Here is an 18676-nt window from a genome sequence, read left to right as displayed (position 1 = left end):
AGCGATAATTTTAACGCAGTTTGGGGATAATTTGCCCCCGAGTTCTTCTTTAAGCTTGGAGGATGTGCCTTCGATCATGGCACCAAGAACTATGATGTTCCTTAATGGCGGCCTTATGAGCATATCCGTCTGAAGTCCCAAACCCTGCGATTTGCAAAATCACAGGATTTGCAACTGCAAAATGGCTTTTTGGTATGTGTGAAACCCATTTAGCAAGTCTGGAAAGCATTTCCAACCCGCAAATTGGTTTACCGACCCATACCGAATAACAGTTAGGAAAGGCGTGAAAGGGGGTTCCTTTCTCATTGTTACACGGTCTTGTAAGTATCTATGGATTTTGCGGTTGGAAACCACTGACCAGTTACCAACCCGTGAATGGTGTTGGAAGCCTTGGCTGGAGTAGGCACCACTGCCTGCTCCATCCACCACAAAATGTTGTCACATAGGGAAAAGTTTTTTTTTTTAAGCAGTACCAAGTTCTTTAAGGAGCACAAGGTGCACAGCTGTACATGCTCATAGAACGGCTGTGCAAAAACGTTGCAATTGCAACCGCGGGGCTGAAAAATTGAGTTTGCAAGCGTAACGTTACAATTCACACTGTGGAGAAGGGAGAGTTTAATTCACAATTGTCTTCTCAAATTGCAATGGCCGCATTAGGAGCCTTATAATTTGCAAATGCAAAAGGCAGAAAGAGAATGTGCCACGCATCGTTGCAACTCGCGTGAAAATGTATTAATCCTTTGTAACCTCTCACATTGTGGTAAAGCGCTGAGGGGTACATGTACTACAATTTCATGCAACACGGCGCAGCGTGGAAATTTGGCTGCGCTGTGCTGCGTGATAAGGACAGAGCAGAAATGCTCCATATAAACAAAGATATGGAGCAGTTCTGCTCTTTCCTAGCGCCAATGCAGGCACCCTTGCACTGTAGTGGAAGGGTGCTTACATTACGGGCAGGATTTTTTTGTGCTGGAAGGGACATAAGCAGGGCCGGACTGGCATCGCAGACCAGCCCTGGCAATTACATCCGATCGATCGGCCCGGGGGCGGAGGGAGGGGGGAGGTGGGGTGAATGGCGGGAACACGGCTGCTGCGCAGTTACAAGGGGCTATTTTGCAGCACTGCTGCAAAACCGGCCCTCAGTAACAAAAACGGCCCTCACTGGTCCAAAACCGGCCCCTACCCTTGCTGCCCAACGGGGAAAAGCCCGGTGCCCGCAACTGCCAGTCCGGCCCCCGACATTGGGTTGGGAAAGAAAGACATGATTAATGCATGACCTACCTACAATTCCAAGTAAAAGTTGATGTACTCAGACACACCCTACATGTACACCTTGAAGTCTCGAGAGTGAGAGTATCGGGTGTAAAGTTCCCCAGTACCTTGGAGTACTCCACACATGAGATGTCTGACTTTCTTTGGGAAGAAGGATCCTAGACGGTTTAACTTACAAGTTTCCAGCTTGACAAAAAGAGAACTTGAAACTGGAGCTGCATTATATGTAATTTGGCTGTGCTTTGGTGGTGTTGCTTTGCTGTGGTTATTAGAATGATTTATTTTACACCTGCTTGCTGGGTGGTGCATGCCTTCCCAAAAATGCCACATCTGAGGAGAACTGATAGGGAGAAACCCACGTAAGAGTGTCAGTAAAAGAAGATAAGAGAGAGTTGATTACAAGGCCTTTGTTTCAATGGTTATCACAAAAAGCACAGAAGCAGCTCAGTCAAGGGTTTCAACATTCAGGACACAATGTTATCAGTACCAGATGGACAGGCTCTCAAAATAACAGCTAAACTCTGCGTTAGGGAAGTCATAAGAGGGGGGCGCTCCTATAATTGGTTCTCTTAAGCACTAGCAGAATAATTATTGCAAAATTTGAATGCAAATTCAACCAAATTTTGAGAAAGGCTGTGATAAAAATTCACTTAGTTTTCCAAAACATTTTAAACTGATTTTCCTCCCTGCACGTATGCTAACTATTTTAGTGTTATATGTCTTATTTTTATATTTATTGTGTGGTATATGTCTCTTTTGTGTGGTGCTTTTAAGGCACAAACTGCCGAAATAAAGCTTTTTGAATTTGATATTAGCAAACTGCGTAGTGATGAAAGCTTACATTTTTTTTGCAAATATTTATTCAAATGTAAAAAAATCCACAAAACGGTGAATCATTTTTGGCACACTTTTGTGGAGATCCTACACTACAACACTCATCTATTAAAGAGTGACTGCTCACCTAAAACAATATAGTTCGGAAATACATGTCTAGTGCTTCTACTTCTTATCCTGCCATCATCCCACCAAACAGTGGGATGGAAGGATCACCAACCCCCTCAATAATTTGTGATGCACAATGTTTAAAAAATATTCACAATTCAGGCACAATTTGAACATTCACAGAATTTATTCAACTTTAACCGTTTTCTGGCAGAACTTGATGAGCCACCATGTATTTATTTATAAATAGAATTGTGTTGTCTTTTGTCAGATAATTAGTTTTTTATCTGTAACAATAAAATAATTGCTTTTTGCCTGAATGGCAACTAGCACGGGCTATACAGAAAGTGAGACTGCACATTATGACAGTCAGGAAGAGAGTCATTTTGGACAAGCTGGATTATACCTGAAGCATGGAGGGTGACGTTTCAGCCCACTTTCCCTGCTGACAGCGACTGCAGCAGGTCTTATTTTATTGCTGGTACAAAATAAATACAAAGAGAAGGAGCTCAGAAAAAGAGGGAGGGGCGCTTCCCTTTAAGTAGTCACCACCAGAAGAGCAAGCTTCTTGTTCCGAAACCGAATGCAAAGGGAAGGGCCTATTAGGAAAGTGGCAGGTGGAAGATGAGGCAGGCATTTCAATGAAGAAGGGCATTTTGCTTTACCTTAACAAACCAAGGGGCATCGACTTCGAGAAACAGGTAGAGATGATGCACGAGGGCTAAGCAGAGCACGGGGAGCTGGCTTTGCTGCGCTTCCTAAAATAACACAACGCGTATTTGTAAAATGTACATTCACTCTTAGGGGTATCTTGGTGATGAACTAACCGATGTTTATTGCTACCCAACTCAATGGTAATCAGTTCATCAACCTCAGAGGGATAAAACGCTGAGTTGACCTGTCGGAATTTGAGCGTGTGGCCAGGTCAGACACAGATCTCTGCAGTGAATGCGGTAGTCCACTGAGCCACAAGAGCTGGCAAATAAATTCAATGAGTTGTGTCACGGTGGGTGAATGCACATTGTAAGCCTCCTAACCCGTTGACAGCTGCACTTTCCAGGAAGACACATTAACAAAAATAACTGATAAATGAAGGACAAGAAGTTTTCAAAATGGCTGTGGGTGTTTTAAGAGCGTCGTGAACTGTCCTCGCGTGAGCTGATTGACAAACAACTACCCAGCCATTTTGAAAGGTAAGTATTGGACAGCTGAGTTCCCTTGTTAGAATAGGGCGGTGTATGCAAGGAAAAGGTTTACCAAACCATCCCCAATTAGCCATTTGTCCGTGACAATTTGGCGATTCAGCTGTAGTACCTAAGACTTTTACCAATTTTCTTAAACACCCGAAACTTGACATTCTCTGACGGTCTCGTCACGTGATTGTGACACACTGATCTCAGCGCCTGGAAGCTTGTCTTCAGTCGCATTGCCTGTATTGCTCCAATTGGCTGGAAGTAAAGGCAAGAAGAATTGGAGCAGCACAAGCCTAGTTACAGGATAGAAGACCCTGTGCACCCAATAGAGACTTACATCATCGAATTACACCATTGCATATGCTTAAATTGCATTTGACATATTTACATTTTTAGCCACAAGGAAATGAAGTGCCCTGCTCAGAACCAAGTGATGTTCCATCACATGCGGATGCTTAGATTTGAACCCTTGTCCCTCAGTTTCACAGACCACACCTCCCCCTATGTTTGTAATACAGTTGTAATTTGCACACAGTATTAACCAGACCAATCTTCCTCCCTAAAGCTTTTCAACGGTAGAAAAGAATTGTCTTAGGGTTATTCTACTCAGAGAGTTGGGTTTGTTGTTCATTTTCACTTTTCAGCCAGATCTTGATTTGCAGGAGGACCTGTTTGAGTTCAGATAAAAAATGTATTCTAGCAATTATAATATTTATTTCTTAATTCCCTGTACAGCGTACACCCATAGATACTACTAGCGTAAATATTGGTCCCAGACCACTTATTCTTAGTAGTCTTTGTTAGCTCCATGTCGGGCTGAAATGAGTTAATAAATTCTTGTAGGAGCAGTTGTAGCCCAACTTCTACTCTACTCTGTCTAAGAGTCACTCAGCCCAGTTAGTGGCCCTTCCATCTACACTGAAGACTAGCACACTCCGGACTGCTGTCCCCGCTTGGATCTCTAAGGCTCCATCGAGTTAATTCAATATCATTGATCTAGACATGCTGGAGTGAAAATGGTTTGATATAGTTGAACTGATTCCTAATTCTCCTCATTGGAAAAGTGCTGATTGTTAAGCAGACATCACGCGATTCAATGCAATGCTTTCCGTGAGTGAGGCACATATACAGAGTGTATGAAGAAGGTATGCAGTTCCTATTAGGAAGGGAAGGTCGAAGGCTGCCAAGGAGGCAGATCAGGTGATCTGCTCCCATAGGAGCAAGGGCCCTCACACACCCCAAAGGGTGTCATGCTTCATCATCGGGCAGCTCCCGCCGGCCCAATGGACCCCGCCGGAGGGTCTCTTTGCTGGAGTTATTTTGTTTTAACCAACAAAACAAAAGAACTCCGGCAAAGAGCCCTTGACCTTCCCTTTCTGATAGTAACTGCATACCATCTTTATACATAGCCTTTGTAGGAGTGTTTATGCTGGACCTTTATTTGCCCCTGGTCCCTCTTTATATTGCTCAACATATATACACAGAGCACATTCACCGGGTATACTCTGATATTGTCCCACAATTGGAAAAATTTGATTGTTAATCCCTAAATTCCCACATAGGTAGAAACAAGCACACAACAATGGTTCATGGCAATGTAAAATGTGCTTTTGTTCTGTACACACAATTATTTACATTGAGCTACATCTATTTTGTAATTATTTCTAGAGAATAAAAAGTATGTTATTTATGTGGCTCACAATATGACTATTTAGAACTACTTCTAAACAAGCCAGTCGTTTAGCCTGTTCTAGACCCAACACATACTGTAGTCTGAATTGGGAGTATGTAAAGGATGATAGTGACAATCCGATACGGAGCGCCCTTCTCACAGTAGAATAATATAATAGAACTCGCAGTACCGACTGTGTGTATCGTCAATGTCCGCCATAGTACGAATCCCTCAGGAGACGCTGCAGTAACGTTCACAGTGTAGGCGGCGCCTGGGTGCAAGCGCAAACAAATCATCGGGGACTCGCTCTCAGCAGTGAAGTTAAACGATATTGTGTGTGAAAACTTCTTCTGGTACCATCGTCTTCCTTCAACGTGAACCTTTTGTAAAAAAAACAAAAGAATGAAATACTGTTTTTTTTCTTTAAGATTTATTTACAGTAAGCAAAAGCATACAGGAGGGCAATGTGACCATCAAATCTCTAGTGAAACTGATATAGCATACCTGATCACAACTTCACAAATGGAGGCTTTAAGGGTCAAAGGTTACAAATGCCATGGATGAAGAGATGATCAAAAAGGAGGCTTTGAGGGCTTATTCCTCATTTCAAATCAGATTTCATAAAATGTATGCACATCTGTGGCTTGTCAGGACTAGTGAGTCCCAAGCAATCTTCTGCTAGTTACAAGAGTGATCCTTTGTCAGAGATATGGAAGCAAACTTTTCCAACGCTATTACAAAGTGGAGGGCAGCCAGGGCTCTTTGGCCGGCCCCAAGCTTTTGAGGGCCTTCATTCTCCTATTAGAACACATTTTAAATAATAAAACTTGAAGATTTGACCTGTTTCTTCTTGATACAGCTAAAGCAGCAACATCATTAGATGGTGCCAATTATTCCCTACTTAATATATCTTCTTAATCACGAGCTGAAACCACAGAGAGGCCACGCAGACCTTTTGGACCTCAGCCCCATGAAACATCGGCCATACTTGGCATTGACTATGGACCTCAGCCCCATGAAACATCGGCCATACCTGGGATTGACTATGGACCTCAACACCATAACAAATCTGATACACCTGGGATTGACTAAGGACCTCAGCACGATAAAACATCTGACACACCTGGGATTCAGTATGGACCTCAACACCATAAAAAATCTGACACACCTGGGATTCAGTATGGACCTCAACACCATAAAACATCTGATATACCTGGGATTGACTAGCAATCACTTGCTTTATTTTGTTGTTGTAAAACATTGGACAAAGGTCTCATAATACTTTATAAAATCAAAGTCGCAAAAACTGTTACATTTTCTAAAGCAATAAAAACATATCAACATAAAAGAAAATGGCATACACTGTAAACACATCCGGAAACCCTGCTTACTATATCAAAGAAGAGTTAAACACACCATATGGGTGGTACTTAGTGAAAAAATTATAGAAGAGAATGGAGGGACGCTTTCCAAAGAGCCACCCCCTTTTCTTTGGTTTAAAGTTTTCTAATCAAAGAAAGCTTTCTGGTCAATTAAGTCTGCTGAAGTGTCCTGGACAACCTATTCACAAAGTCCACCATTATAGGCAGTGCTTAATCTATGCCAATGGCTGCTGGTGGAGGGCACTGATACTCATCTGTGGGAACCAGAGCTTCTTTTTTTCATCCTACTTGCACCCAGAGCAAGAGAAGGGAAGGATGGTTCAAAAGAGAAAGAAAGAGTACGAGAAAGATGGGAACACAGTGAAGAAGGAAGAAAGCTGGGGTGAAAAGTAACCTGAAATAGTGAGATAGAGATAGGGAATGTAGAGTGGTGGGAAAAAGAAACAGGAGATGGAATCAAGACCAGGCACCCTTGGCAATCAGCAGCCTCATCATTAATTTCTAAGAAAACCTTTGTGCACCTGCACTTATTTTTTTCACAAATTAAGCACTGAGTCTTCCACACACTTTGCAGACATAGGCGTATCTATCGGAGGTGCAGCCAGTGCATCGGCACCGGGGCCGAGTGGTCAAATGGGCCCAACTGTACTGGCTTTTTCACTTCTGAGCGTTGTTACTGAGAGCAGAACAGGGAACTACTTGCAAGAGCCTGCATCTGTGTGCTATATTGTGCATGCTTATAGTGATCCAGCAGCTGAGTCACAGATCTGCAGCGCTACGCTAGTGCAAGTTTAGAATGCGCCACTTGGCCCAGCAGACAGAATTATAGGAGATGCTGTGCTCAGGATGGAGTCTCTGAGGGGCATATTATCAAGACACGGTGTTAAAATTATCGCCGCTTTAGCGGCAGAAAACTGCAGCTAAAGCGGCGATAATGGGCTTGATAATATGCCCTTGAGAATTCCCATAGAAGCCCATGTTCTGGTGTCAACATGGGCTTCTATTGGAATTCTCTGCGGCATTTTATCAAGCCCATTATCGCCGCTTTAGCAGCAGTTTTCTGCCGCTAAAGTGGTGATAATTTTAACACCGTGCTTGATAATATGCCCCTGTGTTCTGTCCGGGAGGATAGCAAGGAGTAAAACCCAGAGGATCAGCTAGTTATAGCAACATAAATGTGTCACTGGGTATTTAGTTAATCTTCTGCAACCAAGCTGTGGAATCTGTTTTTGTTGGTAATAGCTGAATAATTATTTTCTAAAAATGTATATCTTTAGTTCAAGACAGTAAACCACATAACAGGTTGTCATGAGTTTCAAAAAGTAAAAAATATATATCGAATTATAAATGGGTAATAGTGAATTATGGGAATGTTTTCCATCGAGGGACTCTGAGTGACATCAAATAGACGACAAGAGTGAAGCTCGAGTTGTATATTTGACATCACTCAGAACCCAGAGGTGAAAAACATTCCTGCAAATCACTCTTTACTCATCTATAATTTTATGTTGTGTATGGTCTCCAAACTCAGCTGCCCCTGCTTTCAACTGCTACACCGGGACAGAGAAGTAATAGGGGGAGCCATTCATAACATGACCTCTCCCATCTGTCCCAGAGGATATGAGGCCATCTTATTGTACTCCGCTTTTATTACACTATTAGTAAATAATATAAATTGAGAGTGGAGCCCCAGCTGCCCCTGTGCTCCTGGCACTGAATATGCCTCCTCTGAGGCCAGGGGTCGCCAAAGGCAGTGCTATGGGTAGCAAAGAGCAAGTCAGGGGCCACAGCTACGGCCCCTGGCGACCCCTAAATGACTTCAATGTCGAATGCCACTGCATCACCACCCACCAGACTGTCCAAGCTGAGTTGTTAAGCCCCAGGATTGGTGTAATAAGTGCCTGTGTAGCAGGAAAAAACTATCCTGAAATACACATTATCATGGGGAATAAAGACTCTGCTGTACCTGGGGTGACATTACCTGGATTCTCTCCTAATGCAACCATCTCGCTTGACGTGCTTCTTCACCACACTTTGACCTCCTTTTGAAAAACTGATCTTGCGGCAGAGAACTGGCACTCGTTCACCATGAGTCATTGTTGTGTACCATGGTACTGGGTTTGAGGTATATCTAATGTGAGATCACCACAGAACGGATCTCACAATGCTCTAACAGTTCCTTCATCATTTCTCTAATATATCATGAACTGGTCTACAGCTTGGCCTTCACTGATAAAGTTGTGAACCTGGCCCTGTCGACCAAGCTGATTCACACAGAGGACTGCTCCTCAGAATCACCAAGTGCCAAACAGACCATGGAAACTATTGAAAACCTAGGATTCATCTAAATGGTCATGGTACCCTTTTTATTTGGTAGGTTCTACATAGGACTTGGTTTTTACATGTGTATCGGCACCGCAGATCCAAATGTTGAGCCCAAAACCTATAATAATCATTCCCTAATAACATTTTCTACAATATTTACTTACAATCACACTAAAATGAAATGGTCTGAAAGCTATAACAGTAGTAAGTGCTAGGAGCACAGTAAGTTCTTAACAGCGAAGTTCCACAAGTGTTTACCGCCACACTTAACCTGCAAATCTCAATTACTACCTGTCCAGATCTTCTTCTCCAGTCAGTCAATCACAAAAAACATGGACTCTAAACATAGTAGCCCACTACAGCTCATAAAACCCTAGTCTGTGGCCAAGAGGGCCAATACATATTTCACCTTACAGCCAGCAAATCTAAAAAGAGTTTGATGGAAAATGGAATGATGGCAGAGAAGATTCCAATCAGAGATCTATAAAGTCCAAATGAGGGTTTATCACAGGTTACAACAGAGGGCAAGGAAACAGCATTATGCAACTTGAATTCACCAAGCATATAACCTATCAAAAGAACTGTTTAATATAGTTAGAGAATTTGTGCATTTAACGGTTCTGATCATCTTGACGTAAAAACACGTCCCCAAGAGATCAGATGACCTCTGAAAGAGCTCGGTCATCCTCTCTAAAATTCTAATTGAACATCTAATCTTTCAAAGCATTTTTCCATTCTGCACCTCACTGAGTTTTGAAGAAATGCTCAACACAACGGATAAGTTAAAAGCTTTGAACGTTGATCCTGTCTCTGCAAACATTATGAAAGAATACCTACCCTCAATAGACTTGGAGATAATTAGAATTATTAATGCTCCATTCGGCCCAGCGACAGTTCTCAATGCATTAAAACATGCAAGCATAACCTCCTTATTGAATAATCCATTGGCAAACCCAAAGAATCCAGTAGACAGCAGAGTGATCTTGAAAATGGTCTTCATCCACAAAATCTTGGAAGGGGAGAGACCATGTGCCAGCTGCAAGAATTCCTAGAAGCAAATTGTGTTCTCCATGACAGAATATCACATTTCTGACCAGATACCACAATTAAGATTGCACGAGCCAATACTAGGAAACCCTGGATCGAATCCCCTGACCAGGTATAATCAGAAATCCTCACCCTCTTCAGCCATAAGCAGCATATGACAAGCTGAACCCCAAAAATAAATGGAGCATCTGGAAAAAATGTGTGTGGTGACCGCCACTTCAATTCAATGGTTTTCACTATTCCGGTTAAGCAGAATCCAGGAAATTAGATCCAGTTTATATTCTTCAACATAGGCCCCAGAGAGATCTCCTTGAATAATTAGGAGCTCTTTAACCCAGATTCTATCCTAGCACAAACTCCAGTTCCAAATGGATGCAAATATTTTCTAAATACACACCAGCTGGGTATTTCAGAAGAGCATTTCAAAAACATCACTACGTGCCAAGCTGCTGTGCATCATTGGATGGCAGAGTGGTACTTGGACCAAAACAGCTCTAAGACTAAAATCCTAAGAGTTGGAGACAAATGAGAAAATAGCTACTGGTCATCTAGTCCAGGGATCTCTAAAGTCAGTCCTGGAGGGCTTGTTCCATGCCAGATGATTTTTAGCATATTCCCATTTAGACAAATGTAGTTAACTTACAAATCTGGCATGGACCCAGTCCTCGGGGACCGACTTTGGAGAACTCTGATCTAGTCAAATAAACAAACTAGGTACCAAAAACCTTAGGTAGTACCCTCGAGTATGGCTGAATGTGAAATGCTTTTTGTGATCACCAAACTACAACAGTGATAGAAAAACCTTTCAGCTCATGTTTAAGAGAAGCATTCTCCTTATGCTCCCAGTATTACACCAAAGTGAACTAAGGCTTTGATGGTATCAGGGTGCATTTACAGGAATACTGTTTGCCCCAAAGTCTCTAAAAAAGCAAATTCAGAATTACAGTGTCTTTAAGATCAAGCTGCCAAACTCTACTTCAACTTAAAAAAAATCAGATCACATCTTTCTGCAGGCTTCCAGAAGCATGGAGATTGAAAGTCTTCAGATTCAAGTAGTATTAAAGGGGCTAACCAACTAACGCTGTCCAAATGTGCGGTATCTGACTGATTTCGCACTTTGCTCACAGTGGACACAGACAATAAAAGGAAGTGGATTATCATCAGTTTTGCATTACCTGAGGATGTGCTATTGTGGCATAAGCTGGAACATCACAGAAAAACATTCAGATTTCTCACATATAGAGAAAGGCCTGGAGAGGGGAGGCTTCAGCCCTGATGAAGCCATAGTAAAGGACCACCAGTAATGCTTTAATCCTTTGGGTTAATTAATCACCGGAAAAATGAAGTATATGCCAGGATGTGCAGAATGGTTGAGCATGGGTGGGTGGTTTGATTTCTTACTTTAAAAGCAACTCAACATGTTAGGTTGCTTACCAAGTAAAAAAGCTTCCAGGATGTCCGTCCAGATGCCTTTCTCCACCTCAGACAGGTTTCGTTGATTAAAGTAAGGTTGCCTATGATGTCTATCTTCTCAGCTGGTAAAGGAAAAGAAAATTATAATAGGCATCAGTAAAACACCAAGGTCACTCTACAAGGTCAGAAAGTCATGGATGAATAAGCTCTGCTATTTTTAAGGAAAGAAAAATAGGGATCTGTGATTTGGGAGAACATTTGACAGGACTATCCCGATACTGCAGTGTCATGAAATGGGAACAATGGCCACAACAATAAGTGTGCAAACCAGGGAATCTTAGTTTACATACTTGGGAACATCAAGGAAGCTGGTCTTGGTGATTCAAGGGCCCAGACTCTGGATTGGGTGGATGTAAGAACATTGGACCATATGGTCCTGACTTTGAAAGAGCAGCCCGACTTCCAGTGGAACAAAGGGTCAACTTGGAATATATGTACATCCTCAAAGCCTTTGTTGAAAAGGACTAAACTATCAGTAAGAGGTTGCCCCAGACTGCGCCACTAGCCACAACCTAGGCCTAGCAATACAAAGTTAGTCACCCGAATCAGATTAAGCTGTAAGACAGGGGACTTAGGCAGCCAAGTACCTTTTCATTTCAATGGGGCTGGTGACAGACCAGACTGTGCAGGCATCAGGGAGACAACTGTGAATGGAACTGCCAAACAAACTTCTCATCACTTGCAAGTCTCTCCAAAACATAAAATCTCCTGAGAATTTAGACCATACCATTTTACCATTCAACTTATTACAATTTTATTTTAGTTTATGATTATCATTGTTTTCTCCTCTAGTTCTCTGTAGCTGTTTACATTTACCTGTGCATGTCAGAGTACTCTCTTCCCAAACACCGTCATCTGTGCACACCGAATAATTATTTCCACCAGATTTTGTGAAGCCGTTTTTACAAACAAAGTGTGCTTTGCTTCCCACTGTTGCATTGCCGCTCCACACTATTTCAGCATGTTCGACTTTATTAGGGATACCACAGATGATCTCTGTTTTGAGGAGAAGGAGGGACAAGTTTTATACATAAAGAAGTATTTTTCTGGTAAATAAAATGACTCCACGTCTAAGCCCCACCTCAGAACTTTATTCATGGTCCAATGGAGCATTCCAGCACCTACACAAATTAGATTATGAGTGTTTCTTGTGTGTGTTTATACTGATGATTTGTTTGCTAGCTACTGTTGGTGTAAGGCGAAGACTGGAAAATCAACTTTTCAATCATTCTGCGTGGCATGTCTTTTACCTGGTGTTTTGTCCGCAGTGATTAAACTTGGGCACACGTGTGCTTTCTCCAGCTTGTTAGGCTGCATGAAGATATTCATTTGAAAATTGTCTTCTTACAATTGAAGCATTTGTGTGAATTTACTTTGTTACATTGGGATCCAAAGTAACTTGTTTTATTGCACTAGATTTCTTATCTCCCTTTCTACAAGGATAGACAGACAGATAGATAGACAGACAGAGAGAGACAGACAGACAGACAGACAGTCAGTCTGTCTAGGCAGGGAAGCAGAGAACTCGAGAAGCAAAAAGACTGACGTATATTTATTCACAATTGTGGAACACTGGAAATTTATCATATCTTAAATCAAATAGCAAAGCTACCTTTGCAAAGCACATCAGGAACTTCCCAGGAGCCATTTGACATACAGTGGGATACATTCCTTCCATTTGCTCTACTGAACCCCTTTTCGCACACGTACATCGCCACGCTCCCAGCTCCAGTGTTGTTATCCCAGATCAGCTGTGCATGTGGAATTAAAGGAGGTCTGCCACAATCTATTGCTGAAATACAAAACAAAAGTTTAGTTCTAAAAGTCAGAATTTATTAAGTCAAGGTTGGGCTCAGCCAGCCACTGTAACTACTATGAAGAGGCCCCAAAGCAATATATTGAAGCTTTTCAGCATGGGCTTCTATAACACCCGAGTGGTTGAATTAGCACTGCAATTATGACTGCCTTGATATTCAAAGGAGTGCAACTGACCTCTCATGTCTGTGTGTAAAGTTCAGCGAGAGGACGGCGGTGAAAGGTCATCTTAGGTGTGATAGAGTGATTGTAGGAGTAGGGTCACTATATCGTATATGATATATTGTCTGACAAAAATATTGCCTCCACTACACTGACCACCACTACATTGTCAAGGTAAGGAGATGCGGTGTTATGGATAGTAGACATGTACTTAACTTGACTGTTGGACTTGGCCATCATTGCAGGGCCAATCCCAAACCTTCTGCCTTTTCCTGGTTTTCCAAACCCTTTTTTGTTGGCTCTTAGGACTTTATGCACCTTACCATTGTTAACCAGTGCTAAAGTCCTTGTGCTCACTCCCTAAAACATGGTAAAATTGGCTTCCACCCAGTTGGCCCATTGTAATTTACTTGTAAGTCCCTAGCAAAGTGGCACTACACGTATCCAGGGCTTGTATATTAAATGGTACTAGTGGACTGCAGTGTATTTAAAAAGTTGGACATGTACTTTTAACTCTTACATCTCCTGGTAGTGAAAAACGCTCAAATTCGTTTTTCACAACTGAAAGGCCTACCTCTCCCGTAGGATAACATTGGGTTATCTTATTACATTTAATAAGTGATAACTTTCAATTGGGAGAAGGTGAGTTTAGTCTCTAAAGAATTGTAGTTTAAAACCCTCTTTTATAGTAAAGTTGAATTTTAAGTCAGAACTCTAAAAATGCCACCTTTAGAAAGTTGACATTTTCTTTTCTCAACCATTTGGTGTCTGCAGCCTGTATCCTGGGTCACATGACAAGGTGTAGCTGGCAGTTGGTCTTTATGTATTGGTCCCAGACTGTGAGACAAAGGGGGAATAGGTTTTGGCAGAATGGGCCATCTCTGACTTGATAGGGGGTGAAGCTATCACCTACCATACTTGTGCATCACAATGAATCTGTCTCAGCGCACTCACAAAGTGTTTAACACTAGTCTTTTGTGTTCCCAGACAAGCTAGGACTAGGGCAGGAAATTCCATATACCTCTGTAGGTGGAGGACTCTAAATGCTTCCTCTACTTCAAAGGTGGCACCAAGTATAAATATTGGACCTCAGACCAAACTCTTCAGTGCGCATCTGTGGAAGACTCAGAAGAACTGCTGTGCTGCTCTGCTACAAGAAGGACTGCTGCTCTGCTACCCTGCTGCCTGAGTAAGAACGACGGACATGCATCTTGAACCAGAGTGACCCTAAGGACTAGTTGGCTGGCCTCTTGCTCAGAGCCTCAGGGACAGAGAAGGTTTCAACCACCTTGAGCCCAGCATCTCGACTCTGTCTGCTGTGAATCTTTACCCCCTCCCAAGTGGTGCCAACTTAGTACCGGACCCTTGGAAGTGGGCCTGAAGGTGTTTTGCCAGCCCATCTGCGGCCCAAGCAGACCCTATGCAGCGTGACATACTACCTCGTACAATCGCATGGAAACCGCAGCTGCATGACACATCCCTGCTGCAGGACTTTGCAGCTCCTCGGAACTGCCTCTTTGTGACACATCCCTGACACAGGACCTCGCAGCTCCTCGGAAACCACCACTGCATGATGCATCCTTGACACAAGACCTCGCATCGCTGCCCCATAACTCCTCGGAACCACAGCTGCGCAATGCATCCTCAATGCAGTATCTCGCATCCACTGCGTGACACATCCATGACACAGGCCCCGCACCACTAGCCTGCAGCTCCTCGGAATCACTGCTGCACTACGCATCATCAATGCAGAACCTCACACCTCTCTACAACCAGGATTTATTGTACTTTGTTCATGGGGCCTAACTTGGTCCCTGTTTTCGGCCCGCACTCCCTTGCGGTTGGCCTGAACTTGCGCCGGTCTGGCACGACCAGATAACCAGAGTTGGTGCTTTGTGCTTTTATGCACTATTTTTAACGAAACCTTTAAAATTGCATTGCTTCAGTTCTACTTATTGGATAGTTATCGTTTTGGTGTCAAATACTTTATTAAAATGTAATCTATTTTTCAAAATTTTTGAAATTTCTTGTGTTGTGTTTTCACTTTATTACTGTTTAAGTGTGGCATAAATACTTTACACATTGTCTCTAAGTTAAGGCTGAATGCTTTTGTGCCTATCTGCAAGAGGGTTAAGCACATGTTAATTTGGGGTTTACTTGTGTTTCACCCTGATAAGAATTGAAGTTGCTGCTTGAGTAGGGTTTCACTCCCCTCAACCAATAACCCAATTTTCTACATTGACAATGTTGTGTTAAGTGATGTAATGGATACAATATTTTGGTAGGTGGGTATTGTTGATCTCAATATAATTACATACAGTCATTGAGGGTAACACGTTTGCACTAACCTATTAGATGTTTGGTGGATGCATATGTGCTGTATAGAGGGATGAAGCTGATCAGATGGTGACTGAGAATGTGAAAGGCCCCAGATCCTTGTCAGGGTAAAAGATGTGTTGTGAGGTAGACTGCAAAAGAGAGGAGTGTTTCCATAGCATACTCACCGGTAAACAATATAAAATGCTCTACTACAGATGTTTTATGTAGTTCCTGCAAGTGCCATAAATTGGAAATTGTTTGGTTGTGTTTTGCTGTCTTGCAAGGATAGTGAGATGAGAGTGTGGTTAGAATGTTGGGATTCGCTTGTTATCTGACAGACTTCTGAGTTGAAGAGAAGTGAACATCTCAGACTAGAGCTTTTTAAATTCAAATCTTGTCATCATGAAGAAAGTGAATTGGTAACATCAACATAGTAGTAGGTTGGGCCACCGCATGTCCTCGGGGACACCGTTGTATTCCCCATTGCTCCCTCTGGTGGGATGGCCCAACCGGGAACACTATTACACAAGCAGAGTGCTTCGCACGTGGACATCCTGTGGCATCACGGAGATGGAATCCCTTTTTGAGGACGGGCAGCTTCGACCCTTCAGCAATCTTGTGGATGAATACGACCTGCCCCCAGGGCAGTTCCTGCTCCACCGTCAACTACTAGATAGCTACCGGCCATATCAAGACCTTGCAGGGGGGGAACCGCACGCACATCCAGTCCTCCACACGATTCTACACATGGGAGCGGGTCGTCATCTAACTACATGGCTCTATAAGGCCATACGAGAGCTGACCATTAGACCACTAGAGACCTTGCGGGCCACATGGGAAACTGAAATTGGGTGCGTGCTTCACGAGAAGGAGTGGGAGAGGGCTCTAGAGTACCCCAAGAAGGTATCTAGAAACGCACGCTTTAAAAACATTCAATACTACATACTGCACAGAGCTTATTTAACACAAGTGCGTCTTCAACGTTACTACCCAGACACACAGTTCCTTTGCCCCAGATGCCACGCGCAGGGTGCAGATTTCCAACACACGTTTTGGAGTTGCTCCGTCATTCTAGTTTTCTGGCAGCACATACACACTGCTCTGGGTGACATTACAGGGATTACCTGTATGAACACATGGGAGGCCAGCGCCTCTAGGGATCTTCCGAGCGCATAAGCAACACAAGGTGCGGACTCGTTTTCTCTCCCTCGTGGTGCTATTAGCCAAACGTAGCATCGCCATGCACTGGCGATCCCCCACCGGCCCTCCACTGGCAGCTTGTGTGGGAGCTACACATAAATGGGCGGCGGCGGAGGAGGAGACTTTGCGGGAGGAGGAGGTGAGAGGGGTCCGCAAGAACCCTATATCCATGGAATGGGCCATGTTATTATATCAATTCAAGCAGTGGACCCCAGGCGAGGACCTTACAGACGACGCACACACACTATCAGCCCCGCTTGAGCAGTCTCAAACAGCCTTATAGTGCATACTATTAATGTTACCGGTCGACCCTACGAAGAGGTCCACGCACGATTCATTGAGGCGCCACACCCACACGACAGGTCATGCACTCGTTTACGAGGTCCAGAGGTGAACTTCCATGCCCTTCCCCTAGTTTAAACCTGTTTTACACCCTAGTTCAAGCGACATATTATTCACTCGAACCCCTGGGGCACACGCATTGTCTCGTATTTGATCACTTCATATCACTGCTGATTCTGCGTCAGGTTTTACAGATGATTTGTGATACCGCATACTGTACTTTATGCCATAATTGCTGGAAAGATTTGAATAATGTACAGTATATAAATTCTGAAAATGTCAATAAAAATATGTTCCAAAAAAAAGAAACATAGTAGTAGGTTGGGCAAAAGGTTTTTTACACAAGTGTAATTTAATATAAATCATATTATAAGGTTTCAAATATTTCACAGAACGCTCACATTTTTGTTCAATGTAATTGTTGCACATGGGAGGCTTATTTGAGTGGAAAATGTTCAACAGATGACCACCCACTACACTGAGAAGGTATCTCACATGGCTTTGGTTCATGAGGGCAATACCTCGTTTCATGCAACCACCCAAATGTAATTTGCCCAATATATGTAGTTCTCAAAAAATTGCCTATATTACTTGTGGAAACATTACACAATTTTGCCAAAGCTATATTATTCTCAACCTATCCAAGAGTTTTACAGTTTCTAACTGATGGTTCTTATGGTTTGTAAAAAGATGGTGCGACTTTGGACTGTCATCAAGGGCTGTGTGAATTGATAAGACTGTGCAAGGCAGATGATAAGCCGCTATTCTTCAAGAACAGTATGACATCCACATTAATGAATAGTGATGAGATACTTCTAACCAACCTATTGTTCAAAAATTATATTTGGGTAGGCCCTTTTTCCTTGGTTTATTAAGCTTACTTAATGGTGGTCTTTGGGACCGAATGATGTCTAATGCTGGAATCCTCAGTAGTTAGCTCTACTGGAATTATTTTGTCATGACTTTTGAGGTTATCAAAAATATTTTTTCATCCCTATTTGCTTTGACTGCACACCGCTGCTGATAGTTTCTCAGTCCACCCTATATTTATATGCTATAGTATGTATTTTCTTACATAAAGACTTCTCAACTCTTGATGTAAAGACATGAGGCCTGACTCCATTTAAACTCCATTTTCTGTATTTCTGCAGCATCATCAACATGTGTGCTTTTGAGGCAGATGCCGTCTGTCCTTATCTTTCCAAGAAATGTGAAAGTGTCAAGTCATTTAGATATAGAAATCAACAGAACACCTGATGCAACATCACTCTGGAACAAGTGCCTTGGTTTCTCAATTTCAAGGTCAAAAAAAGAACAATAGCCAAAATAGTGTAGTCTGAATTGTCCTACCTTTCCCTTATATGTTTTAAAAATGAATCTTAGACTAGCATCTTGATGCCTATTCGTTAAATTAGACATTCCTAAGGTGACATTGCAAATTCCATCTCAGATAAGAAACAGCATAAAAAGACTGCCACTTGACCACCTGTCAGGAGAAGCCCTTCACCTTAGATTATAGCAAGCAAGATACT

General features: G+C 42.6%; 1 protein-coding gene across 3 annotated transcripts in view; it reads right to left on the bottom strand.

Annotated features, from left to right (window-relative positions):
- Positions 1-18676, bottom strand: part of SUSD1 (sushi domain containing 1) — a 611958-nt gene that overhangs the window by 282794 nt on the left and 310488 nt on the right. For all 3 annotated transcript variants that reach the window (XM_085641265.1, XM_085641267.1, XM_085641266.1), the window contains 4 exons: positions 12919-13098; positions 12123-12302; positions 11268-11368; positions 5270-5459 (listed from right to left, as the gene is read on the bottom strand). In XM_085641265.1, the coding sequence (XP_085497391.1) occupies positions 5270-5459; positions 11268-11368; positions 12123-12302; positions 12919-13098 (651 nt within the window). The remainder of the gene's footprint in view (positions 1-5269; positions 5460-11267; positions 11369-12122; positions 12303-12918; positions 13099-18676) is intronic.

This window comes from Triturus cristatus, chromosome 2_2, assembly GCF_964204655.1.
Source record: "Triturus cristatus chromosome 2_2, aTriCri1.1, whole genome shotgun sequence".
Lineage (NCBI taxonomy): Eukaryota > Metazoa > Chordata > Amphibia > Caudata > Salamandridae > Triturus > Triturus cristatus.
The sequence above is the reverse complement of the archived record's forward strand: the minus strand, read 5'-3'. Positions and strand labels throughout refer to the sequence as shown.